Below are 27,850 nucleotides of genomic sequence, written 5' to 3' on the forward strand. Positions count from 1 at the left end.
AACAACATGAAATTAGAGTGACGAATTGAAAGTCCAGGATTGGGGATGTGCAAAGATTAGGATGGGGGGGAGGGGGGGGGGGGAGTCAGTCTACCCCACGACAGAAGGGGGAGGAGTTGTACAGTTCGACTGACCACAGGGAAGAAGGATCTCCTGTGGCGTTCTGTGCTGCATCTTGGTGGAACTCTTGGTGGTCTGTGGCTGGATGTGCCCCTCAGGTTGACCAGTGTGTCATGGAGTGGGGGCGAGATGTATTGTCCAAGATGCTCTGCAGTTTGAGGAGCATCCTCCCCTCCACGACCCACCTCCAGTGAATCCAGCTCCACCCCCCAGGACGAAGCCAGCCTGTGCACCACTTCTCTATGTAGGTATGTTACAAAACCTACCTGAATCGTGGCTGAGCATCTGCCCTACCCCGTGTGTGTGCGCGATTTTGGCGTTGTTTAGAGGGGGCGGGTTTAAAACGCGATTTTTACTAGGCTGTTCCAATCGAAAATGTTCAGCCTAGTAAATCATTAACGGAAAATCGCTGAAAGACCCCGTCGCAAAAGGTATTATCAGTTTTTATGGCCTTGTATAATATTTATAGTAGTTTAAAAATCACTCTCTCACTCCGCAACCTCTCGCAGCCCCAGGGTTTTATAAAGCAAACAATTAAAGGTATGTACCTTATTTTTACATTAAATGGGGCTTGTTAATAACCCTGTATATAAAGTTTTCTATAGCGAGTAGTTCATTTTGGGCTCTTTATATCCCGCAGTATTTTTCTGGGCATTTGAGGGCACAAATCCAGCGCAATGTGAACGTTCTAAACCAGCGCGTTCACAGGAACCCACTAGAAAGCCGATTTAAATTGACTTTAATTTACAGCAAATGAACACTAAATTCCTTCCATTTGGCCTATAAATTGATGTAAATGAGATTCAAAAATCATGTTTTATTGTGAATTATTTGTGAATATTATTTGGACACTTGGGCTATTTAAAAATAATCATTTATTAAGAAATGGATAGATGTTTAGATCTGGTAATTGAAGTTTGAAATTAGCTACAATTGGGTAACTAACTAATTATATGCTTTAATTTCAGGTCATCCAAGTAAGATTATATTATATTTGTTTCAGAATGCTTCAATCTATGATAACTGAAAATTTCATTCAGTTCTCTTAATTTTTAAGAAGGTTATGGGCTTTTGACTGTCCACGATCACAGCTTTTTTGTTATGTCCATAGAAAATCAATAGGGAACAAGATGCTAATTTCCGAGTATGAAAATGGCCATAACTTTTTTATTACTTGAGATATGAAAGTGAATTAGGTGTCAAATTAAACTTATTGTTATGCTTTATCTGATGGGATAAATTGCAGACTTGATTTTTTAAATCTCAAAATTTTGTAACATTGCTACTCTATGGTACAGCTCAACTCCTTGGCTTTTCACCAAAATTTGCTCTTGAGGCCAATGGATATATTTGTGTGGTACGGAGGTTCAACTCTCAGTTCTCTCCCTCCTGTTTCAGATATTGATGAATGTACCATCATGAATGGGGGCTGTGACACGCACTGCACAAACTCGGAAGGAAGCTACGAATGCAGCTGTGGTGAAGGTTACGCCCTGATGCCTGACAAGAGGACATGTGCAGGTAGGCAGCAATGGACCTTCACAACTGCGTGTATCCTAGAAATAATCAGGGTCATTTCAACCAGTGTCACCAACTTGGGGATGATGCTTTTTCTAAGTCATTCATCATCGTTGAAAAAATCTGCGAGTTCAGAAGAATTTGTCCTGGACTCAAACTGGCAGCATGGTCGAAGACACTCTTCTGAACTCACGGAATAGGTCGCCGCAGTGGGACAGCCCCTTAACTCTCTCGTGAATACATGTCTTATGCTGAGAGAATGGAGCGACTGGGCTTGTACACTCTGGAGTTTTGAAGGATGAGAGGGGATCTCATTGAAGCATATAAGATTGTTAAGGGTTTGGACACGTTAGAGGCAGGAAACATGTTCCCGATGTTGGGGGAGTCCAGAACCCCGTGCTCCCATCAATGGCGAAACAGTAACTGAAGTGCCTCCTCGAGCGAATATTGTTCGAGATGAAGTGAGACCTGTTCCTTCGAGAGCGGGAAAGAAAATCCGTGGTGACCGAGCGATCTGGGGAAAGCTAACGGGTGCAATTGGTGTGAAATTGAACATGACATTGATTACGATTTCCGCAGATATTGATGAATGTGAGGAGAATCCTGATATTTGTGATGGCGGACAGTGTACCAACATCCCCGGAGAATATCGCTGCCTCTGCTACGATGGCTTCATGGCTTCCATGGACATGAGGACCTGTCTGGGTAAGACCTCATTTCATTATTATTCAAACGCAGCGCAGAATGCCACATGCAAATCTGCGCTTTGAGATGACATCAAAATTGGGGGAAGAATACTCCTAACCTGCTGACTATTTTCCCCAATAATATTTGTTGATTTTAATGGGATGTGGTGTGGTGTGGTGGGGAAGGGTAGAGTGGGGAGGGGTAAGGGGGGGAGGGGTGGGGGGGGGTGGGGGGTTGGGTGGGGGGTGGGGGGGGGTAGGGGGGGGGTAGGGAGGGGTGGGATCGGAAGGGTAGGTTTGGGAGGGGGAGTTGTTCGGGATGTGAGTGTGGGGGAGGGGAATCGAATGACATTTGCCGTTGTGTTATCACCTGTGACCAAATGAAATTGCACACCACTGTGTGTGAACGTGCGTTGCCAGCACCCTCCGTGTCAGACTGTAGGATCCAGATCCATCCCGGGCACCTGTGACTTTAACTGGTATAGTTTCCAGCTCCATTAATCTGACATGAAGAACATGTGTCATTTTGAACTTCCTTTGCAGATGTCAACGAGTGTGATCTGAATCCAAACATCTGTCTCCATGGCGATTGTGAGAACACCAAAGGCTCTTTCATCTGCCATTGCCAGCTGGGATACTTTGTGAAGAAGGGAACCACAGGATGTACAGGTGGGTGGCTGAGCCCCCCCTCCCCCCCTCACCCTCCCTCACCCTCCATCACCCCCGCATCCCCTCCCCCTCCCCTTCACCGCTGATGTTCGCAGTCGCCGAAGAAAATTGAAAAGTGGGTCAGGCCCTTAGATCCTCATTTTCACCTCGATCCGCTGCGCTGTGTAACGTTGTCGGCTGCAATCGCTTCAGCGGCTCGAGAACTGTATTAAAGCTCCAGGTCTTCACGCTGCTTGCGACTTTTGCCACAGATATCGACGAGTGCGAGATTGGAGCTCACAACTGCGACGTCCACGCCTCTTGTGTGAATGTGCCGGGGAGCTTCAAGTGCAAGTGCCGCGACGGCTGGATTGGAGATGGTCTCGAGTGCATCGGTGAGTGTGCTGGTGATTGAGGTTTTATGTCTGCTGGAAGGCAGCCACAAAAATGCTGGCGAGACTCTGCGGGTGAGGCAGCATCTATGGAGCGAAGGAAATAGGTGACGTTTCCGTTGAATTCAGTAAATCCGCTTTATTGTCAGTGAGAAAGATAAAATATTCTCTGAGCACTTTCGAAATGGCCCTAATGATATCGTGGATGCATAAAGAAAGAGAAATAGACAGTAGGTGCAGGAGTAGGCCATTCGGCCCATCGAGCCAGCACTGCCATTCAATCTGATCATGGCTGATCATCCCCAATCAGTACCCCGTTCCTGCCTTCTCCCCATATCCCCTGACTCCGCTATTTTTAAGAGCCCCATCTAGCTCTCTCTTGAAAGCATCCAGAGAACCTGCCTCCACCGCCCTCTGAGGCAGAGAATTCCACACTCGCCACTCTCTGTGAGAAAAAGTGTTTCCTCGTCTCCGTTCTAAATGGCTTACTCCTTATTCTTAAACTGTGGCCCCTGGTTCTGGACTCCCCCAACATCGGGAACACGTTTCCTGCCTCTAGCGTGTCCAAACCTTTAACAATCGTATATGTTTCAATGAGATGCCCTCTCATCCTTCTAAACTCCAGTGTGTACAAGCGTTGGGTTAGTCCCAGCATTTACCATCTCCTGTGGCAGCTTGTTCCATACACCCACCACCCTTTGTGTGGAAAAGTTACACCTCAATTAAATCTTCTCCCCTTCACTTTAAACCCATGTCCTCCGTTCCTCGATTCACCTACTCTGTGCATCCATCCCATCTATTCATCACACGATACCTCTCATCATTCTCTTGAGTCTCTCGTGTGAGCAACAATGGCCATTTCTCCCTTTGCTACCGACATGTGCCAACTCCTGGTGAATTTTTGATGTGTACCGGTTAGACAACAACTGAACTGCGGAGGCAGATTAGCTGGGGCGACAATATATTTCCACAGCTAATCATAAACATAGAAACAGAGAAAATAGGCTCCGGTGTAGGCCACTCGGCCCTTCGAGCAATTCAATATGATCATGACCGATCATCCCCGTTCCTGCCTTCTCCCTATATCCCTTGATTCCGTTAGCCCTAAAAGCTACAACTAACTCTCTCTTGAAAACATCCAGTGAATCGGCCTCCACTGCCTTCTGTGGCAGAGAATTCCACAGATTCACAACGCTCTGGGTGAAAACTTTTTCCCTCATCTCAGTCCTCAATGGCCTACCCCTTATTCTTAAACTGTGTGACCCCTGGCACTGGACTCGTCCAACATGGGGAACATTTTTCCTGCATCTAACCTGTCCAATCCCTGAGGAATTTTATATGTTTCTATAAGAATTCCCTCTCATCCTTCTAAATTCCAGTGAATATAAGCCCAGTCGTTCCATTCTTTCATCATATGTCAGTCCCGCCATCCTGGAATTAACCTGGTTGGCCTGGTAAACAGTAATATAGTCTGTAGACTGCTGTGTTGCAGGAACCTAATGATCAGCCATGATCACAGTGAATGGCGGTGCTGGTTCGAAGGGCCGAATGGCCTACTCTTGCACCTATTGTCGATAAGATAGTAATGGAAGTGCCGATATTTGTTTGTGCAGTGGTCGCGTGCTGAAGCTCAAGGGGGTCCCAACCCTGACCATCGGCCACTTGCCTGCTGAAGTGAAGGATTTATTATGCACCTGAGATGTGATTTCCGGTGACCTTTGGTTGTCCTGTTGCAGATCTGGACGAATGCGCGACTGAGGAGCACCAGTGCAACCCCAGTGCCAACTGCATGAACACGCCGGGCTCATACCGCTGCGCTTGCAAGGATGGCTTCAGCGGAGATGGCTTCAGCTGCTCAGGTAAAGAGGTCCTGGTGAGAAGAAGTGGATAAGAGAGAGCCAGTGGTTGACTGCACGCTGTCTCCTGCTTCAAGATTCCGGGCAGGCTGATGAGTCTGATTATTACTTGTTGGCTTACGATGGTTTTGAAGCCATTTCTCCTGCCTCTTGTCTCTGACACTTACTTGTGATCCATGATCTTCAAGCAGCATTCACTGACGTCTCCAGAACCTGCAAGAACTATCTCAAGGGTTTCTCTTGTATTCTGAGACCACCCACCACTACATCCAAACCCCCCATTCGTGCCAAGGAGATGCGCTGCCAGGTTGCTTCATTGCACTGTAAAACTGTTCTCTTAGAGTCATAGAGTGATACAGTGTGGAAACACAACTTGCCCACACCGGCCAAACATGTCCCAGCTACACTAGTCCCATCTGCCTGAGTTTGCTCCGTACCCCTCCAGACCTGTCCTATCCATGTGTTCAAGAAGGAACTGCAGATGCTGGAGGATCGAAGGTACACAAAATTGCTGGAGAAACTCAGCGGGTGCAGCAGCATCTATGGAGCGAAGAAAATAGGCGACGTTTTGGGCTGAAACCCTTCTTCAGACTCTATCCATGTACCTGTCTAACTGCTTCTTAAATGTTGGGATAGTCCCAGCCTCAACTACCTCCTCTGGCAGCTTGTTCCATACACCCACCACCCTTTGAGTGAAAAAAACTACCCCTCACATTCCTATTAAATTGTTCGCCCTTAACCTTAAACCTATGTCTTCTGGTCCTCGATTCACCTACTCTGGACAAGAGACTCTCTGAATCCCTTTCCCCTCCCCCCCCCACATCAGTCTGAAGAAGGGTCTCGACCTGAAACGTCACCTATTTCTTCTCTCCATAGATGCTGCTTCACCCGCTGAGTTTCTCCAGCATTTTTGTCTTCCTGTGAATCTACCCAATCTATTCCTCTCATGATCGTATACACAGCTATAAAATCACCACTCATCCTCCTGCACTCAAAGGAATAGAATCCCAGCCTACTCAACCTCTCCCTATAGCTCAGACCCTCTAGCCCTGGGGTAACATCCTCGTAAATCCTCTCTGCACCCTTTCCAGCTTGACAGCATCTTCCCTATAACACGGTGCCCAGAATTGAACACAACACTCGAAATGCGGCCTCACCAACGTCTTATATACAACCGCAACGTGACCTCCCAACTTGCGCTACTCGATACTGATACTAGTGAAGGAAATAAGGTGCAAGTAGGCCATTCGGCCCTGCTGCACATTTCAATATGATTTCCCATCACGCAGTACCTGCCTTCTCTCCATCTCCCCTGGTCTAAACTCAGCCGTTAAATATAGCCAATGTTTGACCTGTGGCAAGAGTTCCAGAATTGAAAAAAGTTCTTCTCATCCCGGTTTTAAAGGATTTCCCCCTTGCATTAAAGGACAATGCAAGATGTGCTGCACATTGCGTTTCCCACATGCAGGCCTTCTCTTCTCTGGTAAACTCAGCCGTTTCAGTTTGACTTCAAGGAGGATTGAAACTCATCCCTGTTCCCAGCCGGGTTGTAACTGATGGGCAATCGTAGCTTTCTACGCAGGAGTGCAATCAGCATCTTGGAAAGGGAGATGGGAATATTTTCCCAACAGCGGGCAGGCTTAAGGAGCGGAGTTTTATTGTAAAGATCTGATGTGAATGAATGCTTTATTGTCACATGCGGCAGGTGGTCCTCCCATGCTGGGCCCTCCCTTGTTTCTCCCCTCAGCAGCCTCATCCTCACTTACACGTCCATCGGTCAACACCATCGGTCAACCGCCGCATCGACCTCCGTTATCGTCGCTGGGTCCTCTCTGGACCCCCCCCCCCCCCCATGGTGCCGACCTAGGCCCCAGCCGCGGGCTCTGCCGACCTACGGGGGGCATCCGCCACAGCAGCTCACAGCGAGGCATCTCTGATCCAACCGTCAATCTGAGAGACAGTGTCACTTTGACAATGAGCAGTAAATACTACAATACAGTCAGAGATGCTCCCCACAGCATCAATCGCACACAATTTAAATCAATGCTGATTATGCCATGCCATTGCTTCTAGCAGATGGTTTTCTCAGTTAATGCCTCCCACACACGTACATCGACAGCAACCAAGACTATTCAATCCCAGGGATCTGTCATGGAGCAAAATACAAACAGGAAACCTCTGTTCACTGGACGTTTTTGTTTTACTAGAGTTTCTGTTCCATCTGTCAGTCGCATCTTTCAGACAATTTAACAAATAGGTTTCCTGTTTATTCCCTCGGTTTTATCTAGCATTTCCTGTTTCTATTCCTCTCTGCGCTCCGTGGCCTGTGTCTGCAGGGGTATCCCCATAATCCAGGGGAGATGCCGACATCAATCTCTGGGACTATTGGCTTGCACCAGTGAGAGATATTGTTCAGTATTGCTAACGATAGACGCAAAATGCTGGACGGGCAGCGTCTCCGATATTCAGTGTTGCTCACTGGTTGATCTATATGTTTCCGTGCAGATGTCGACGAGTGCGCAGAGAATGTGAACCTGTGTGAGAACGGGCAGTGCCTGAACGCTCCTGGGGGGTACCGGTGCGAATGTGAAATGGGGTTCACTCCGACAGACGACAGCAAGGCGTGCCAAGGTAAGCTCGCCACGATGCGCTTCACTCCAATCGCTCCCGGCAGTCCGTCTCACTTACGTTTATTGTCGCGCGTACCGAGGTACAGCGGAATGCTTTCGTCGCGCGCTAACCAGTCAGCGGAAAGACAATGTAGAAGCGTAGAAAATAGGTGCACTTTGGGGCCCTTCCGGCCAGCACTGCCATTCAATATGAGCATCCAAAATCAGTGCCCCGTTCCTGCTTTCTCCCCGTATCCCGGGCAGTCACGGTGGCGCAGCGGTAGAGTTGCTGCCTTACAGCAAAATGCAGCGCCAGAGACCCGGGTTCGATCCCGACTACGGGTGCTGTCCGTATGGAGTTTGTACGTTCTCCCCGTGATCTGCGTGGGTTTTCTCCGAGACCTTCGGTTTCCTCCCACGCTCCAAAGTCGTACAGGTTTGTAGGTTAATGGGCCTGATAAAATATTTTAATTGTCCAAGTTGGCGATATGCAGAGTACTGCCCTGCCGACTACAAAATACAGAAGGTCCAGATTGCGTTAGCCATAAGAGCTAAATCTAACTCTGATTACAATCGGGCCATACAGCGCAGCTTATTTATGGTGCATTAAAGTACATTTACAATACACTACACACTCCCACACTCCATAGACGCGCAGGTTTGTAGGTTAATTGGCATTGGTAAAAACTGTAAATTGTTCCAACTGTGTGTAGGGTAGTGATAGTGTGCGGGGATCACTGGTCGGCACGGACTCGGTGGGCCAAAGGGCCTGTTTCTGCGCTGCATCTCTGAATGAAACTAAACAAGGGAATAACATCGCACTCCACTGAATCCTTGGGTCACGCAGCTTCAAACATAGTTGCCCATTGACCAGACGCAAATTCCAAGATACAGATACAGATACACACAACTCTGGTGACAACCAGGATATTCCGCCCACACAGCATCCTCTCACGACTCTCATCCCCGTCGCAAGGCTGAGGTGGGACTTCCTTTTGTGCCTTATCTAATTACAGGCTTGATCCAGATAGACAAACGCATGTCTGATTAAAGCGATAGATTTACAGATCCGGTAAACTACTGGTAGCGTTAATCTTGTATCTCTAAGGGTATCTAGAATAAGACAATAGACAATAGGTGTAGGAGTAGGCTTTCGGGCCTTCGAGCCAGCACCACCATTCAATGAGATCATGGCTGATCATCCCTAATCAGGACCCCATTCCTGCCTTCTCATCGGTCCAGGATGGAATTGATCCGGGATTCAGGTTTTCCCAATGACTTGCTGATCAGGTAAAACGATAAATATTGAACATGGCGTTGCACAGGGTGAATCGTCTCTGATGAAAGAGCATGGATATTACTGACAGGTGATCTGTCAGGCCTTTGTCTTCCACTAACCTCACCGTGTCTTTTTGTTCAGATATTGATGAATGCACCTTCCAGAACATTTGTGTTTTCGGCACTTGCCAGAACCTGCCCGGAATGTTCCGCTGCGTCTGTGACGATGGGTACGAGCTGGACAGGAGTGGCGGCAATTGTACAGGTGAGTTTTGCCCCAACAATGGACAGATCCCCCCCCCCCCCCCCCCCCCTGTTCAGTGAGCGGCTCCAACAGGTAAGGTCGATGCAGAGAAGGGCGTGGAAATAAGCCCTTCATCCCAACAAGCCCACACCACACTGACCAACGTGTCCCATCTACACTAGTCCCACCTGCCCGCGCTTGGCCCATATCCCTCTAAACCTGTCCTATCCATGTACCTGTCCACATATCTCTTGAGCGTTATGATAGTCCCTGCCTCAACTACACGCCACTGCTCATTCCATACACCCACCACCCTTGGTGTGAAAATGTTACCCCTCAGGTTCCTATTAAATCTTCCCCCCCCCCCCCCCCCCCCCTCATCTTAAGTCTATGTCCTCTGGTTTTCGATCCCCTTACTCTGAGCAAGAGACTCTGTTCCACACTTCAACTCCCCCTCCCATTCCGAATCTGCCCTTTCTGTCCTGGGCCTCCTCCATGGCCAGAGTGAGTCCCACCGCAAATTGGAGGAGCAGCACCTCATATTTCGCTTGGGCAGTTTACACCCCAGCGGTATGAACATTGACTTCCCCCAATTTCAGGTAGTCCCTGCTTTCTCCCCTCCTTCCCCTCCCTTCCCAGCTCTCCCCAGCCCACTGTCTCCGCTCTTCCTTTCTCTTCCCCCCCCCCCACCCCTCATCAGTCTGAAGAAGGGTCTCGACCCGAAACGTCACCTATTCCATCCCCCCCATAGATGCTGCCCCACCCGCTGAGTTTCTCCAACATTTGTTGTCTACCTTCGATTTTTCCAGCATCTGCAGTTCTTTCTTAAACATGACTGTTGACGAGGTCGCTGGGATTGTGTTCGCAGATATCAATGAATGCGCGGATCCTGTGAACTGCATCAACGGCCTCTGTGTGAACACCCCCGGCAGCTACCTGTGTAACTGCCCCACGGATTTCGAGTTGAACCCTACCGGGGTTGGTTGTGTGGGTGAGCATCCTCCTGGGGTATTTATTGTTATTTATATATATATTTTTTAAAATATTTTTATTCAACTCAAGTCAAGTCGCATTTATTTCTATAGCACATTTAAAAAACAACTCTCGTTGACCAAAGTGCTTTACATTGGAATAAAAATAATAAAACAAACAAACTACATACATATAGCCCTCGCTCAGGGGACATCAAGAAAGGCTTGGGAGTACAGATGGGTTTTTAGTCTCGACGGAGTTGATGGAGGGGGCAGTTCTGATGGGAAGAGGTGATGATGCTGTTCCACAGTCTAGGAGCTGCAACCGCAAATGCGCAGTCGGTCGCCTCTGAGCTTGTGCCTAGACCGCGGGATATTCAGCGACCCCAAGTCGGCCGATCTAAGGGACCTGGATGTGGAGTGGTGGGTGAGCAGACTTTTGACGTAGGTGGGGACAAGCCCATTGAGGGGTTTTGTAGACATTATTGGAAACATATACATATAATAGCCAAAACACGATTTGCTTGCCAATTACATATATACAAAGCTTCTATTTTTAATTTAAAGACATTTTGAAAGATAGTGCTGTAGAGAGAAAAGAAATAAGGGAGGAAAAAAAGGAAAACTATAAACTAATAGAGAGGGGAGGGGAAAAAACAAAGGAAATTTTACCGATAACACAATTTTGGAGATAGGTCCGTAGATTCATCCAGTCCTGGACTCAAGGTTCAGTCCAGCTAAATTGTTGAACCAATTTACCTTTTTAGAGAAAACCAATAAATGGAGACCACATTCCAGCAAATAGTTCTGATTTGTCAATTAAGACAAGTCTAATCTTTTCCAAGTGTAATGTCTCAGACATTTCCTTATCCACATTTTAATTGTGGGGGGTTGTTGGATTTTTCCAAAATTCTAGTGTTCATTTTTTCCCAATTATTATACTATAATCAAGCCAACCGGGGTTGGTTGTGTGGGTGACCATCCCTCTGGGGTATTTATTATTCAAAAAAGTTTCCTGGAGACAAAGGCACGACTTGTTGAATAAAAATCGGCAGCTCTGAGTCATCGGGACAAACCTCCGGGATACACGAGCATTATAGTAGAGGCCCAGCGCTTTATAGACAATAGACAATAGGTGCAGGAGGAGGCCATTCGGCCCTTCGAGCCAGCGCTTTCTTTTCTAGGACTGTGCTTCAAATAAACAAGGTCCCGCGGCGCTTTTAAAACAGTGGTGCGAGGTCAGTTTCGTTCATGAGGTTGATAACCGTGGTGAAACAAACGATAGTTTACATTTCTGGTCATTGACCTTCCATCAGAGGAGCAGTACAGTTTGATAGAATAGAATAGAATAGAATAGTTTCTTTATTGTCATTGTAACATGAACCATGTACAACGAAATTTAAAAATGTCAGCCAGTCAGTGCACCATTCAAACATTTCTAAAAGCTAACGATACATACAAGGTAAAATATTAAAAGATAAACAACTAAATAAATATCACGAAAATAGCACGCATAAACACCCAACCCTCCATCCTTCTGTCGATTTCACAGTGTACCACAGTCCCTTAGTATGTATCGCCCCTGCGTTCCTTGGCGGCTACATTTAGTGCTTTTATAGCAGTGGGGTAAAAACTGTTTTTTAGTCTGTTCGTCCTTGTCCTTGTAGATCTGTACCGTCTGCCTGACGGCAACAGTTCAAACAGGGAGTGTCCGGGGTGGGAAATGTCCTTTATGATACTAGTGTCCGGGGATCTCCTGTGGCGTTCTGTGCTGCATCTTGGTGGAACCAGTCTGTTGCTGAAGGTGCTCCTCAGGTTGGCCAGTGTGTCATGGGCACACATATGTTGGACCATCGTAGTTTTTTTTTTTCTCACTGGCGCATCGATGAAAGCCCTGTCCCACTGTACGAGTTCATTCCAAGAGTTCATTCTCCCGAGTTTGCCCGGATTCGAACTCGGGGATTTACGGTAACGGCCGCTCGTCGGTACTCGGGGCTCTCGTGGACATTTTTCAAACACGTTGAAAAATCTTCACGCGTCTTCCCGTGCTTACCTGCCGTTAGCGAGTCTTCCCGAGTACCTGCTGTTAGCGTTATGAGCCGCTAAGAGACGTCCCCGAGCTCTGACGTACCCGCTACGTCCATTCTCCGTGCTTACCATGAGTTTGATTTTTTTTTAAACGCGGGAGAGCTCGTGAATGAACTCGCACTGTGGGATAGGGCCATAACTCTGGATTCCAAGTGAGACTCTGTTCTCTCGTCGCTTCTGCTCATTAAGTGGTCGCTGTCCAAACTCACTCTGGCTGCTTGCTTTTGTTTCAGACACTCGCGTGGGTAACTGCTATCTGGAGACGTTGCCAAGGGGCGACGGGGGCATTTCGTGCAGTGCAGAGATCGGCGTTGGAGTGACTCGAGCCTCATGCTGCTGCTCGCTGGGAAGAGCGTGGGGCAACCCCTGCGAATTCTGCCCCCCTGTCAATTCAAGTAAGTGCATCTCATGTACCTCGTCCTGGACTCTCCCACTAGTGGAAACATCCACTCTATCCAACCAAAATCATGAGAGGAATACATCGGGTAGACGCCCAGGGTCTTTTACCCAGAGTAGGGGAATCGAGGACCAGAGGACACAGGTTGAAGGTGAGGGGGAAAAGATTTCATAGGAATCCGAGGGGTAGCTTTTTCACACAAAGGGTGGTGGGTATATGGAACAAGCTGTCAGAGGAGGTATTTAAGAAGGAACTGCAGATGCTGGAAAATCGAAGGTACACAAAAATGCTGGAGAAACTCAGCAGGTTAGGGTTAGGGTTAGAGCAAAGGAAATAGGCAACGTTTCGGCCCGAAACTCAGCGGGTGCAGCAGCATCTATGGAGCAAAGGAAATGGGCGATGTTTCGGGCCGAAACCCTTCTTCAGACCTGTCAGAGGAGGTAGTTGAGCCTGGGGCTACCCCATCGTTTAAGAAACAGTTAGACAGGTACGTGGATAGGACCAGTTTGGAGGGATATGGTCGAAGCGCAGGCAAGAGGGACTAGGGTAACTGGGACATTGTTGGCCGGTGTGGGCGAGTTGGGCCGAAGGGCCTGTTTCCGCACTGTATCACTCTATGACCCTACAACTTACAATAAGAGAACTCTGTGCTACGACTCAAAAAAGCGGGTGGAGCGGTGGAGGAGCGCTGCTGCTGCTGCTGCTGCCTGCGGCCCGACATATTAGCTAAGCTCTTCTGTGGAAAAAAGCCTGAGGGAGACCGCTTTTCAGGGCCTCGTGGATGCACTTCCCCCGCCCGATTGGATTTCCTGGATTAACATCAAGTGGGGGCCGCGGGACCCCCCCGGGGGCTTCACTAGTGTTTCGTTGACCCGTTGGCTTAAATGGCCGCGGGACTCGTTAGACTCTGACGACGCTCAAGAAGGCTCATCACAGTGATGGTTCTTGGGTCTATGTGTTTGTAATGTATGGCTTTTCCCTCAAGGGCAAATGACCTTGTATCTCTTGTAAGAGGGACTAGGGTAACTGGACTCTCACCAGTTGGGCCTGCGTTACCGCACTAGCTACCCTACAACTTAAAGGAAGCAGCAAGTACATATTAGCTAAGCACGAATCTTATGCAAGTATAGAATTTGCTCAACCCCCCTTCACTAGTGTTTCGTTGAGTTAGGCCCACAACAACACTTATCTCCCAACGTATCCTAGCCCATCATTAAGCTTGTAACATCACAAAAGACCGGGATACACTTGTAATTGTGATCAAAGATTAACGAGGAAGGGAACACAAGGATGAAAGCGAGAGAGAAAGAGAGATAGACAAAAATGCTGGAGAAACTCAGCGGGTGAGGCAGCATCTATGGAGCGAAGGAATAGGTGACGGTTCGGGTCGAGACCCGGAAGGGTCTCGACCCGAAACGTCACCTATTCCTTCGCTCCATAGATGCTGCCTCACCCGCTGAGTTTCCAGAAGGGTCTCGACCCGAAACGTCACCTATTCCTTCGCTCCATAGATGCTGCCTCACCCGCTGAGTTTCCAGAAGGGTCTCGACCCGAAACGTCACCTATTCCTTCGCTCCATAGATGCTGCCTCGCCCGCTGAGTTTCTCCAGCATTTTTGCCTGCCTTCCATTTTCACAGCACCTCAAGTTCTTTCTCAAACGAGAAACAAAGATAGGCCGGCGATGAGATTGGCATGGAAGTTACAAGCTGAGGATTGGAGATGTGGGGAAAATCAGGGAAAGACTCATCCGCCCGGGATAAGCTTCCAATCAATGGATATACACGTTGCCTCAGGAAGGCCGTCAGCATCCACAAAGACTCCTCACACCCTTGTACTGGACTGTTCGAATTCCTACCTTCTGGCCTTCTACACCCACACCTCCAGACTCAGGAACAGCTTCATCCCCAGAGCTATAGCGGCTCTGAACCGGCCCTGCTGAGTGCCCCCCACCCTCCCATGGACTGTCTCCCTCAGATGGTCACGTTGCACATCGACCCAGCACAGACACATTTGCACTTTAGACTGTTTTACTGTTCTTTTTATAAATCATGTTTCTCGGGATATCTAAATCTAAATCTAAATCTTATTAGTTGCAGCGAGACCTGGGTGTCATGGTACACCAGTCATTGAAGGTAGGCATGCAGGTGCAGCAGGCAGTAAAGAAAGCGAATGGTATGTTGGCTTTCATTGCAAAAGGATTTGAGTATAGGAGCAGAGAGGTTCTACTGCAGTTGTACAGGGTCTTGGTGAGACCACACCTGGAGTATTGCGTACAGTTTTGGTCTCCAAATCTGAGGAAGGACATTATTGCCATAGAGGGAGTGCAGAGACGGTTCACCAGACTGATTCCTGGGATGTCAGGACTGTCTTATGAAGAAAGACTGGATAGACTTGGTTTATACTCTCTAGAATTTAGAAGATTGAGAGGGGATCTTATAGAAACTTACAAAATTCTTAAGGGGTTGGACAGGCTAGATGCAGGAAGGTTGTTCCTGATGTTGGGGAAGTCCAGGACAAGGGGTCACAGCTTGAGGATAAGGGGGAAATCCTTTAAAACCGAGATGAGAGGAACTTTTTTCACACAGAGAGTGGTGAATCTCTGGAACTCTCTGCCACAGAGGGTAGTTGAGGCCAGTTCATTGGCTATATTTAAGAGGGAGTTAGATGTGGCCCTTGTGGCTAAGGGGATCAGGGGGTATGGAGAGAAGGCAGGTATGGGATACTGAGTTGGATGATCAGCCATGATCATATTGAATGGCGGTGCAGGCTCGAAGGGCCGAATGGCCTACTCCTGCACCTAATTTCTATGTTTCTATGTTTAGTTATTTAAGTTATGACATCGGATGGAAGCCGCAGACCAAATCTCGTTGCACACATGTGCAATGACACTAAAAGATATTATTATTATTATTATTATATTTACATTGGACACTAACCTGTACAACAAATATTCTGTTTTAGCCGAGTACAAGACACTTTGTCCCGGAGGAGAGGGTTTCAGACCAAACCCCATCACCGTTATCTTAGAGGGTAAGTCGGTGAACCTCATGATTAAAATGTCGAAAGTGACAATTTGTTAAAGGGATCATTTTTTCACCAGTGTGGAAATGATTGTAACGTGAGCTTCTGATTGTTTTTCCCACAGATATTGATGAGTGTCAGGAACTGCCTGGTCTGTGCCAAGGTGGAAATTGTGTCAATACATTTGGAAGTTTCCAGTGCGAGTGCCCAGCTGGTTACTACCTGAACGAGGATACGCGCATCTGTGAAGGTGAGGATGACCTGAACCCTTGTGTCGATTGCACAGTCCTAGATTCTGTTTCCACACTGTATGACTCTATGACTCCATGACTCTGACTCTATTGTCCTTCGTTAATTGAATGTAATTGACTCTAACCTGCTGCTGACCTTCTACCGCTCGTCCATCGAGAGCCTGCTGACATACTGCATTACAGCATGGTATGGCAGCTGCACCATGGCAGACAGGGAGAGGCTTCATAGGGTAACCAGGACAGCGCAGAGGATCATTGGCTGCCCTCTCCCCTCCCTGATGGACATCTACACCTCCCGCTGCCTTAGCAGGGCAAAGAAGATCATCAAAGACAGCTCCCATCCTGCGTTTGGACTGTTCGACCTGCTGCCCTCTGGAAGGCGCTATAGGTGCATCAAATCCAGGACAAACAGACTCAGGAATAGTTGCTTTCCGAGAATTATAACTACTATAAATTCAAATTCACACATGCACTGACTACACCGCCCAACACGGACTTCCATCTGTATATATGTATGTATGTATGTAGCGCCGCAGAAATTGTGCACCTATTCCAACCCCCATCTCCCTTCTGTTTTTTGTTTTTTTTCTGTTACTTGTTTTTTGTGCTAAATTGTATGTACGCACTGAGTACGAGCAGCTTTCAGTTTCACTGTACATGCATAGTGACAATAAATGGCATATCTATATCTAGCATATCTTAATTGTAACCGGATGTCTTTTTGTTTCAGATATCGATGAGTGCACCACCCACATTGGAATCTGCGGGCCAGGAACATGCTACAATACCCTGGGCAACTACACCTGCGTCTGCCCTCCAGAGTACATGCAGGTCAATGGGGGAAACAACTGCATGGGTAAGACTATGAGTGGCAAGAAATATTGGCAATGTCCGGCAATGGTCAATAGGAATGTGAGTCAGTTTCATCCACCGGACCAACGGCTGATTCACAACTTCATTTAAAAATGGCTGCTACGTTAAGAATGTCGCCCCAATGTCTCCTTAATTTGTCCGACATCTTTGGGGAAGAATGTTTGCCAGAAACGTCCTAAAATGTAACAGATCCCCGAAAGTAGCTGTAAGTTGTGAACATCAAGGGCCTGTCCCACTTGGGCGCCATTTGGCGCGCGGAGATTTTGTAATTCCCAAAATCCTGGGGCGCCACGTGTGTGACCGCGCGTCTACACCAGGCATACGCCGCCACGTCTCACCACGCGCCATGCGCGCGTGACGCGCGCATGGCGCGTGGTGAGACGTGGTGGCATAGGCAGCGACACGTAAATGATGTCACGTCGTGCGTTGTGACGGGTAAACGATGACGCGCAGATGTAATGCCCAAGTGGGACAGGCCCTTTAGTGACCGCGTCTCTTTCCCCAAGAGAAATCAGTCGGCTATTTAGCACCAACTGAAAATCAATAGAGAAAGGACAGCCTGTAATTTTCCACAGGTAACTCACCCCTGCACAGGAGATGGGCCTTGTGTTTGATGAACACTTTCACTTGGTTAGTGAAGATCTTTGTGAGTAGCAAACACAAATGCTGTTTATCCTGTGTTGCATCCAGTTGTATCTTGCTGGGTATCCCATCTAGCCTTCACTTAGACGTTGTCCACATTGTTCTAACTTGTATATATATATAGCATACTGGACCAAGTGCAGACCCGTTGGGTCTGCTCCCCCAATGGTGTGATCCCCCAACCCAATATTCCACCATGCACCCGTTTCCTCCAACGGAACTGAACCCGTTCCCAAATGTAAGATTCCAGCACTCCCCTGCCTCCCTCAGCAGTGGATTAAAAAAAAATTCCAATTACACCTACCCTGCCTGCTGCAGCAGTTCCAATTGCAATACCAATTGGCCCTCCCCCTCCTGTTGAAGCACTTGCTGTGATATCCCATTGAGGTGAAAAGTTCAGAGTGTTCCTGTCTTGCAACTTTGTTTTGAAGTGTGTTGGGAAGCTGATAGGAGGAGGAGCAGCCGTCATGGACGAATAAGTTACCTGTAGATAGATAGATAGGATAGATAGATAGATAGATAATAGATGGATGCGGGATAGAGCGTCGACTCACTGCACCATGACCAGGAACGCATTATGGCTCGTTAGCGATCGTTTCGCTGATAAAGGCGATGATAACATAGCCTCCGCTTAAACCATTCTTATTTTGCCTAAACAGAGTAACTTTCGCCACTGTTCACAAAACTAGGTGCAGGAGTAGGCCCAGGTTTGGCCGTGGGTTTCCTTCGGTTAGCCAAACACATGCACCGCCAGTTTAGCAATGTGATCGTGACTGGCGATCATCCCCAAAACAATAAACAGTACCCCGTTTGGCCCTTCGCCATCAATGTGATCCCCCCAATCATCCCCTGACTCCCCACATCCCCTGCTCCGCTATTTTTAAGAGCCCTATCTAGCTCTCTCTTGAAAGCATCCAGAGAACCTGCCTCCACCGGCCTTTGAGGCAGAGAATTCCACAGACTCACAACAACTCTCTGTGAGAAAAAATGTTTCATCGTCTCCGTTCTAAATGGCTTACCCCTTATTCTTAAACCTACCTGATCCCCCGGTTGCGAAACACTTTAACTCCCCCTTCCCATTCCCACACTGACCTTTCTGTCCTGGGCCTCCTCCACTGTCAGAGTGAGGCCCAGCGCTAATTGGAGGAACAACTCCTCATCCTAAAATGAGGTTGGTGGGTGAAGGAGCGGGGAGAAGTGTGAGTCCAGTCTGGTCTGCTGTGCATCAGGGTAGCTCATCAGCTGTGCTCAGCTCACAGTTACAGCTTGAGGACTATTGAGTTGTACATTTGCCGGGCTGGTGTGAAGTGCCTCCCTCTGTTGTGAATTGTGTACCAGATATGAGGAAGAGCGTCTGCTACCGTAACTTCAACGACACGTGCGAGAACGAGCTGTCGTTCAACATGACCAAGAAGATGTGCTGCTGCTCGTACAACGTGGGCAAAGGCTGGAACAAGCCGTGCGAACCCTGCCCAACGCCAGCCACATGTGAGTCCCGGGTCAGAGGCGGGTCCTGAGTGGGAAACGAGGGGGGCAAATGTACCGTGTGTGTTGGTTTTTATTGCAAGCTGCAGCATGGTCTTGGATGGGCAGTGGCAAGTGTGGTGTGGACACTGGTGATCACTGCTGCCGCCAGCAATGGGGACAGGTTGTGTATGCTGGACAGTGGCCACGGTGGCGGGAATTGGACACTGCCTTGAGTGCTAATAGACAGTGGTGTGGGGTGATGGTTGGACAGAGTGGTCTCTGGGGGGGGTGGGGGACAGAGTGATGGGGGGGGAAGTGGGGACACAGTGGTCTGGGAAGGGGGGGTGGGGACAGAGTGGTGGGGGGGGGGGCTCAGTGGGCCAAGATGTATAATGGTGTGGGTGGGGATGGAGACATGGAGACAAGGACTTTAAACACATTTGCCTTCCATCACAGTGAGGAGGTGCCTGGTAGACTCACTGTGGTGGATGGTAAATCTGTGTTAAGTGTGTGTTTTGTTTTTTTATTCTACGTTATTTCGTTCAGACTGAAAAGTCTGAATGACAATAAAATAATTTAATGTAATACAATACAATGTTATGACTGTTCATGGGTTGGATTAACAGCACGATAGTGACTGTGTGTTAACGATGCCTGCGGGAAAAAAAAATAAATAGAGAGAGTACAGAGGAGATTTACTAGAATGTTGCCTGGGTTTCAACAACTAAGTTACAGAGAAAGGTTGAACAAGTTAGGGCTTTATTCTTTGCAGCGCAGAAGATTAAGGGGGGACTTGATAGAGGTCTTTAAAATGATGAGAGGGATAGACAGAGTTGACGTGGATAAGCTTTTCCCACTGAGAGTACGGAAGATTCAAACAAGAGGACATGACTTGAGAATTAAGGGACATAAGTTTAGGGGAAACCTGAGGGGGAACTTCTTTCAGAACAAGGGGTCACAGTTTAAGGATAAAGGGGAAATATTTTAGGACCGAGATGAGGAAAACGTTTTTCACACAGAGAGTGGTGAATCTGTGGAATTCTCTGCCACAGAAGGTAGTTGAGGCCACACAGTTCATTGGCTATATTTAAGAGGGAGTTAGATGTGGCCCTTGTGGCTAAAGGGATCAGGGGGTATGGAGAGAAGGCAGGAACAGGATACTGAGTTGGGTGATCAGCCATGATCATATTGAATGGCGAAAGGTGCAGGCTCGAAGGGCCGAATGGCCTACTCCTGCACCAATTTGCTATGTTTCTATGTTTACTCAGAGAGTGGTAGCTGTGTGGAAAGAGCTTCCAGTGGAAGTGGTGGAGGCAGGTTCGTTTTGATCATTTAAAAATAAATTGGACAGGTATATGGACGGGAAAGGAATGGAGGGTTATGGTCTGAGTGCAGGTAGATGGGACTAGGGGAGAATACGTGTTCGGCACGGACTAGAAGGGCCGAGATGGCCTGTTTCCGTGCTGTAATTGTTATATGGATAAATGATCGTAAACTTTCTCTTGCAGCTCAATACCAGCTCCTGTGTGGGAACCAGGCCCCAGGCTTCATCATTGACATTCACACAGGCAAGCCCGTTGGTAAGTGTTGGCCGCTCTCTGCAGTAACTGGGGAGGCGGGGGGGGGGGGGGGGGGGGGGGGGGGGGGTCATGAAAATTTCAGACTAACACCATGACTAATTTAGCATCGCTCTACTGAAGCTCGAAGAAACTGTGCTGGAAGTTTAAAGAGAATTTTATCTGTGTAAGAAGGAACTGCAGATGCTGGAAAACCGAGGGTAGGCAAGAGTGCTGGAGAAACTCAGCGGGTGCAGCAGCATCTGTGGAGCGAATGAAATAGGCAACGTTTCGGGCCAAAACCCAAAGGAAATTGGCAACGTTTCGGGCCGAAACCCAAAGGAAATAGGCAACGTTTTGGGTCGAAACCCAAAGGGTTTCGGCCCGAAACGTTGCCTATTTCCTTCGCTCCATAGATGCTGCTGCACCCGCTGAGATTCTCCAGCACTCTTGCCTACCTTCGATTTTCCAGCATCTGCAGTTCGGCCCGAAACGTTGCCAATTTCCTTTGGGTTTCGGCCCGAAACGTTTGCCTATTTCCTTCGCTCTATAGATGCTGCTGCACCCGCTGAGTTTCCCCAGGAGAATTTTAAGTGTTAGTTGCTGCAGTGCAGTCAAAGCTTGGTCAACCCATACGTTCTTTCCAGTAATCGTGACACACAAGGAGACATTACAATCCTGCTTCACTCTACCAAGCTGTTGCAGTGCGGACTTCAGGTCTGGGCCATCCGTTGTACAGGTTGTGGACTCTTATACATCGGCGAGACCAAACATGGACTGGGCGATCGTTTCACTGAACACCTTCGCTCAGTCCGCCTGGACCTACCCGATCTCCAGGTTCCCCTTCCCATTCCCACACAGACCTTTCTTTCCTGGGCCTCCTCCATTAGAACCATAGAAAATAGGTGCAGGAGTAGGCCATTCGGCCCTTCGAGCCTGCACCGCCATTTAATATGATCATGGCTGATCATCCAATTCAGTATCCGATCCCTGCTTTCTCTCCATACCCCCTGATCCCTTTAGCCACAAGGGCCACATCTAACTCCCTCTTAAATATACCAATGAACTGTGGTCTCAACTACATTCTGTGGCAGAGAATTCCAGAGATTCACCACTCTCTGTGTGAAAAATGTTTTTCTCATCTCAGTCCTAAAAGATTTCCCCTTTATCCTTAAACTGTAGAAACATAGAAATTAGGTGCAGGAGTAGGCCATTTGGCCCTTCGAGCCTGCACCGCCATTCAATATGATCATGGCTGATCATCCAACTCAGTCTCCCGTACCTGCCTTCTCTCCATACACTCTGATCCCCTTAGCCACAAAGGCCACATCTAACTCCCTCTTAAATATACCAATGAACTGTGGCCTCAACTACATTCTGTGGCAGAGAATTCCAGAGATTCACCACTCTCTGTGTGAAAAATGTTTTTCTCATCTCAGTCCTAAAAGATTTCCCCTTTATCCTTAAGCTGTGACCCCTTGTTCTGGACTTCCCCAACATCGGGAACAATCTTCCTGCATCTACCCTTAAGAATTTTGTAAGTTTCTATAAGATCCCCCCTCAATCTTCTAAATTCTAGTGAATACAAGCCGTTGTCAGAGTCAAGCAAAATGCAAATTGGAGGAACAGCATCTTATATTTTGCTTGGGTGGCTTATAACCTCTGGATTCCCTCGCTCTTCATCCCACCCCTACCCAAGTTGCACCAGCTTCTCGTTCTCACCTAGCAATCAGCTAACAACGAACGGCCTGTTTCCTTTATCATCGTTACTTTTATGCATATCTTTGTTCTATCTCTCTCTACATCACCATCTATATCTCTCGTTTCTCCTTTCCCGTGAATCTCAGTCTGAAGAAGGGTCTCGACCCGAAACGTCACCCGTTCCTTCTCTCCAGAGACGCTGCCTGTTCCGCTGAGTTACTCCAGCATTTTGTGTCTCTTCAGTTTAAAACAGCATCTGCAGTTCCTTCTTACACGATAGAAATATTCCCCTTGCTAATATTTCTAGCAGTCTGCAAAGAAACAGTGTCCTGCTGTTCAGCTGATGTTCCGACTCATAATCAAAGCGTATTATTTACTGATCGGACTTTGTCTGCCCACACAGGTGCATAGACACACACACACACACACACACACACACACACACACACACACACACACACGCACAAGCACGCACACACACACACACACACACATGCACACACACGCACACACGCACACACATGCACACACACACACACACACGCACACATACACACACACACGCACACACACTCGCACACACACACACACACACACGCGCACACACACACACGCACACACGCACACACACACACACACACGCGCACGCACACACACACACACACACCACGCACACCACACTCACACACACACGCACACACACACACACACACACACACACACACACACACACACACACACACACACACACACACACACACACACACACACACACACACACACACACACACACCTCATATACAAATGCAAGAACACTGTACACAGGTGGATAATAAACCTATTAAACTTATTAAACCAGCATCTGCAGTTCCTTCTTCCACATCAGTTCTGTGAGAAAAAGACAGCGTGTGTCAGATATATATGAAGCCATTCAGACCTGGATTTGGCTATCTGCAGCCAGGTAGTGAATCCCTCAGCCTTCAATGTAAATTCAATTGAAATACTGATGCAATGCCCTTTGCATTGAAGTTCAAATTATCCCCAGCGCTCCATCCAGCCAGCCAACTAGAGTCAACAAAAACATTCCTGAATATTGGGCAAGAAATCTTAATGCAGAGAGAGATCTATGGAAGAATAAAGTCGTGTTCCCTGGCCACTCTCTGCTTAGACAAGCCTCATCAATTATTCTCTTTGCCAAACCCATGTTCCAGCATGAACTGTTGAAGCTGATGGTAATGAGAATTGTTCTTTCTCATGAAATAAAATGTTTTAACTTCAATTAGCTTTCGGGAACCTTAACAACAATAAAATGTTGCCCATTGGACAGCTCCACGTCCAGTTTGATGTCTATCTCTGCCATGGGGTCTTGGGGCAGCAATATTGCAGATGGTGCCCGACACAGGTGGCTATCTGCGTGCCTGGCCACAGAAGCAGGTCCACAATCACATATTACAATCCCTCCACACTCTTCAACCTGTACTCCTGCAGCAACATTCCTTATTTTAACTATGATCTTCTTAACGTCCGATGGGGCTTTACTGGCTTTACCCCGCACTAAACGCTATTCCCTTATCATGTGTCTGTAAATGACTCGACTGTAACCATGTCTTTCCCGCTGGGTGATTAGCACGCAATGGCAGTCACGGTGGCGCAGCGGTAGAGTTGCTGACTTTCAGCGCTCACGGCGCCAGAGACCCGGGTTCGATCCCGACTGCGGGAGCTGTCTGTACGGAGTTTGTACGTTCTCCCCGTGACCGAGCGGGTTTTCTCCGAGTTCTTCGGTTTTCCTCCCGCGCTCGAAAGACGTACAGGTTTGTAGGTTAATTGGCTTGGTGTAAATGTAAATTGTTCCCTGGCGCGTGTAGGATAGTGTTAATGTGCGGGGATCGCTGGTCGGTGCGGACTCGGAGGGCCGAAGGGCCTGTTCCCGCACTGTGCCTCTAAACGAAACAAAACTGAATGCTCTTCACTGTACCTCGGTGCACGTGACCAGAAGCTAAACGGAAGGGAATGTATCTGAGCACCACCGGGGATGTTTGCCAGAGTTGATCGCTGTCTGTTCTGTTCCGTGCGCAGATATTGACGAGTGTCGGGAAATCCCCGGCATTTGTGCGAACGGCGTGTGCATTAACCAGATCGGGAACTTCCGCTGCGAATGTCCGATGGGATTCAGCTACAATAACGTGTTCCTGATCTGTGAAGGTAAGCCATCGTCTCGCTCGGGCCGCCAGCCACGCGCTGACACCGCCAATCTTCGTGATGAATAATGCCACCGTGTTGTTTTGGGACAGATATCGACGAGTGCACGAACGGTGATAACCTGTGCCAGAGGAACGCAGACTGCATCAACATCCCCGGCAGCTACCGCTGCGAATGCTCCCCAGGGTTTAAACTCTCACCTAGTGGAGCGTGTGTGGGTGAGTAGAGTCAGGATGCAGTGTCCGCTTTGTCCGCAGCTGTGACCTGGAGAGCGAGGGGGTTGCAGTGTTGACTGGTGAAGTGAAGAAGAGCATCATAGATACATAGACGCAACAAATAATGAGAAGCTCATCCAAGCAGCAGGCACTGAAGAAAGCGAATGGCATGTTGGCTTTCATAGCAAAAGGATTTGAGTATAGGAGCAGGGAGGTTCTACTGCCGTTGTACAGGGTCTTGGTGAGACCACACCTGGAGTATTGCGTACAGTTTTGGTCTCCAAATCTGAGGAAGGACATTATTGCCATAGAGGGAGTGCAGAGAAGGTTCACCAGACTGATTCCTGGGATGTCAGGACTGTCTTATGAAGAAAGACTGGATAGACTTGGTTTATACTCTCTCGAATTTAGGAGATTGAGAGGGGATCTTATAGAAACTTACAAAATTCTTAAGGGGTTGGACAGGCTAGATGCAGGAAGATTGTTCCCGATGTTAGGGAAGTCCAGGACAAGGGGTCACAGCTTAAGGATAAGGGGGAAATCCTTTAAAACCGAGATGAGAAGAACTTTTTTCACACAGAGTGGTGAATCTCTGGAACTCTCTGCCACAGAGGGTAGTCGAGGCCAGTTCATTGGCTATATTTAAGAGGGAGTTAGATGTGGCCCTTGTGGCTAAGGGGATCAGAGGGTATGGAGAGAAGGCAGGTACGGGATACTGAGTTGGATGATCAGCCATGATCATATTGAATGGCGGTGCAGGCTCGAAGGGCTGAATGGCCTACTCCTGCACCTATTTTCTATGTTTCTAAAACGATCAATTTAATTTTAATACACTCCAGTCCCAAATGCACAAACCATTGCTGTTGTAGTTGTTACAACTTTTCTTTTCTACCATCCCTCTATGTTTCAGTCATAAGGTCATATGTGACAGGAACAGAATTAGGCCTCTGAGGCAGACAATTCCACAGACTCACCACTCTGTGACCATTCGGCCCTTCGAGCCAGCACCGCCATTCACTGTGATCATGGCTGATCATCCCCAATCAGTACCCCCGTTCCTGCCTTCTCCCCATATCTCCTGACTCCGCTATTTTTAAGACCCCTATCTAGCTCTCTCTTGAAAGCATCCAGAGAACCTGCCTCCACCACCCTCCGATCCGAAAGAATTCCACAGACTCACCACTCTCTGTGAGAAAAAGTGTTTCCTCGGCCCCGTTCTAAATGGCTTACTCCTTATTCTTAAACTGTGGCCCCTGGTTCTGGATTCTCCCAACATCGGGAACATTTTCCTGCCTCCAGCGTGTCCAAACCCTTACCAATTTTATATGTTTCAATGAGATCTCCTCTCATCCTTCTAAACTCCACAGAGTGTACAAGCCCAGCCGCTCCATTCTCGAATTGACCAGGAGATAGTCGGGCCGCGATTAATGTGCTGACATTCCTGTTAATTTGTCACAGGACAAGGCATGTACACCAGCCAGTGATGATTCAATACAAGTAGAGTCCCATAATGGGTCCCCTGGAGGTTGCTAAGGCAGTTCAAGTGTGGGAAGGATTTATGTTGGTTGTAAGCTGCGACCCTCTCTAGTGTATAAGCAACAAGATCGACAATGTTGACTCTCATGTCATGCTCTAAAGTGCTGCAACATCAATACATTGCCCGGAGCTGCTGGCTGGCCGCCAGTGTAAATCTGTGTACACAGTTTCCTGTCTGAAGGACCGTGTATACAGGAATCTGTCCCCAGTACAATCTGCACATGGGACCCCCCTACCCCCTGGGGTGGTATGTGTGGGACCCCTTTGTACACTGGGGGTCATAAGGTCATAAGTGATAGGAGCAGAATTAGGCCATTCAGCCCATCAAGTCTACTCCGCCATTCAATCATAGCTGATCTATCTCTCCCTCCTAACCCCATTCTCCTGCCTTCTCCCCACAACCCCTGACACCCGTACTGATCAAGAATCTTATCCATTGACTTGGCCTCCACCGCCTTCTGTGGATGTTGTGTGCATTACCTCACTACCCCATGGCAGTTTAGTGTGGACCTCTGCTAGGTCCCTCTCACTCATGGCTGATGTATCCAGGACCCCTTGTCCACTGGGTGTCGCAAGCAAGACCCATTATCATGACCCTGAGTGCTCGGCACATTGCCATCGTCCCATGGAAGGCGTAAACAGACATGACTATTTGGTGTAGGGACTACCTGAAATTAGAGAAGTCAATGTTCATACCACTGGGCTGTTAGCTGCCCAAGCGAAATATCAGATGCTGTTCCTCCAATTGGCGTTTATCTTCAAGGGCCTGTCCCACTTTCACGACTTAATTCAAAACCTCTGCCGAGTTTAAAAGGATCTAAAATAAATAACAAGATCGTGGCAATCTACGAACTCCTACGACCTTCCACGACTATGTTCACAAACTCCTACGAATATGTCTACGAATTCCCACGATTATTTCGATGCCCTCCTTACGAGTAAAAAGTACCAATTTCTTTTGTCCCGACATTTTTTTTAACTCGATGACATTTTTTAATCGGGCTGGAAAAAACGTCCCGACGTGCCTGTTGCCACGAGTACCTACGGCTGGCATAACGAGCCGCTACGATATATCTACGGACTCGTTACGAACATCCTACGAGTTTGAATCAAGGGGAAAACTCGGGAGAATTGGTGAATTACCTCGTGAAAGTGGGACAGGCCGTTTAGTCTGACAGTGGAGGAGGCCTAGGACAGAAAGGTCAGCGTGGGGATGGGAAGGGGAATTAAAGTGTTTGGCAACCGGGAGATCGGGTAGGTCCAGGCGGACTGAACGAATATTCCCTGGAGAGTGCTGCAAATCTGATCCCCGTCACTTTTTTTCTAACAGATCGTAACGAATGCCAGGAGATCCCGAACGCCTGCAGCCATGGAGAATGTATCGACACGGAGGGAAGTTACCGCTGTCTGTGCCACAATGGATTCAAAGCCACAGCAGACCTGACCATGTGCATGGGTAAGGAACCTCCCAATGCCCCAACCGGATACCTAGACTTGAGAGTAAAGGGCCTGTCCCACTTAGGTGTCCTTGGCATGCAAATTACGTGACCTCGTGGTCGCGCTGAGGCGCACGGGCATCGT

General features: G+C 48.2%; 1 protein-coding gene across 1 annotated transcript in view; it reads left to right on the plus strand.

The window, feature by feature from the left end:
- fbn2b (fibrillin 2b) overlaps positions 1–27,850 on the plus strand; it is a 202,553-nt gene that overhangs the window by 129,069 nt on the left and 45,634 nt on the right. Inside the window, 17 exon segments of the mRNA XM_055658365.1 lie at positions 1,519–1,641; positions 2,218–2,343; positions 2,868–2,993; positions 3,245–3,367; positions 5,101–5,223; positions 7,726–7,851; positions 9,250–9,372; positions 10,220–10,342; positions 12,644–12,805; positions 15,770–15,838; positions 15,954–16,079; positions 16,811–16,936; positions 18,934–19,083; positions 20,571–20,642; positions 24,396–24,521; positions 24,611–24,736; positions 27,600–27,725. Of these exon segments, the coding sequence (XP_055514340.1) occupies positions 1,519–1,641; positions 2,218–2,343; positions 2,868–2,993; positions 3,245–3,367; positions 5,101–5,223; positions 7,726–7,851; positions 9,250–9,372; positions 10,220–10,342; positions 12,644–12,805; positions 15,770–15,838; positions 15,954–16,079; positions 16,811–16,936; positions 18,934–19,083; positions 20,571–20,642; positions 24,396–24,521; positions 24,611–24,736; positions 27,600–27,725 (2,076 nt within the window).

The sequence above is a fragment of the Leucoraja erinacea genome, chromosome 29, assembly GCF_028641065.1.
Source record: "Leucoraja erinacea ecotype New England chromosome 29, Leri_hhj_1, whole genome shotgun sequence".
NCBI lineage: Eukaryota > Metazoa > Chordata > Chondrichthyes > Rajiformes > Rajidae > Leucoraja > Leucoraja erinaceus.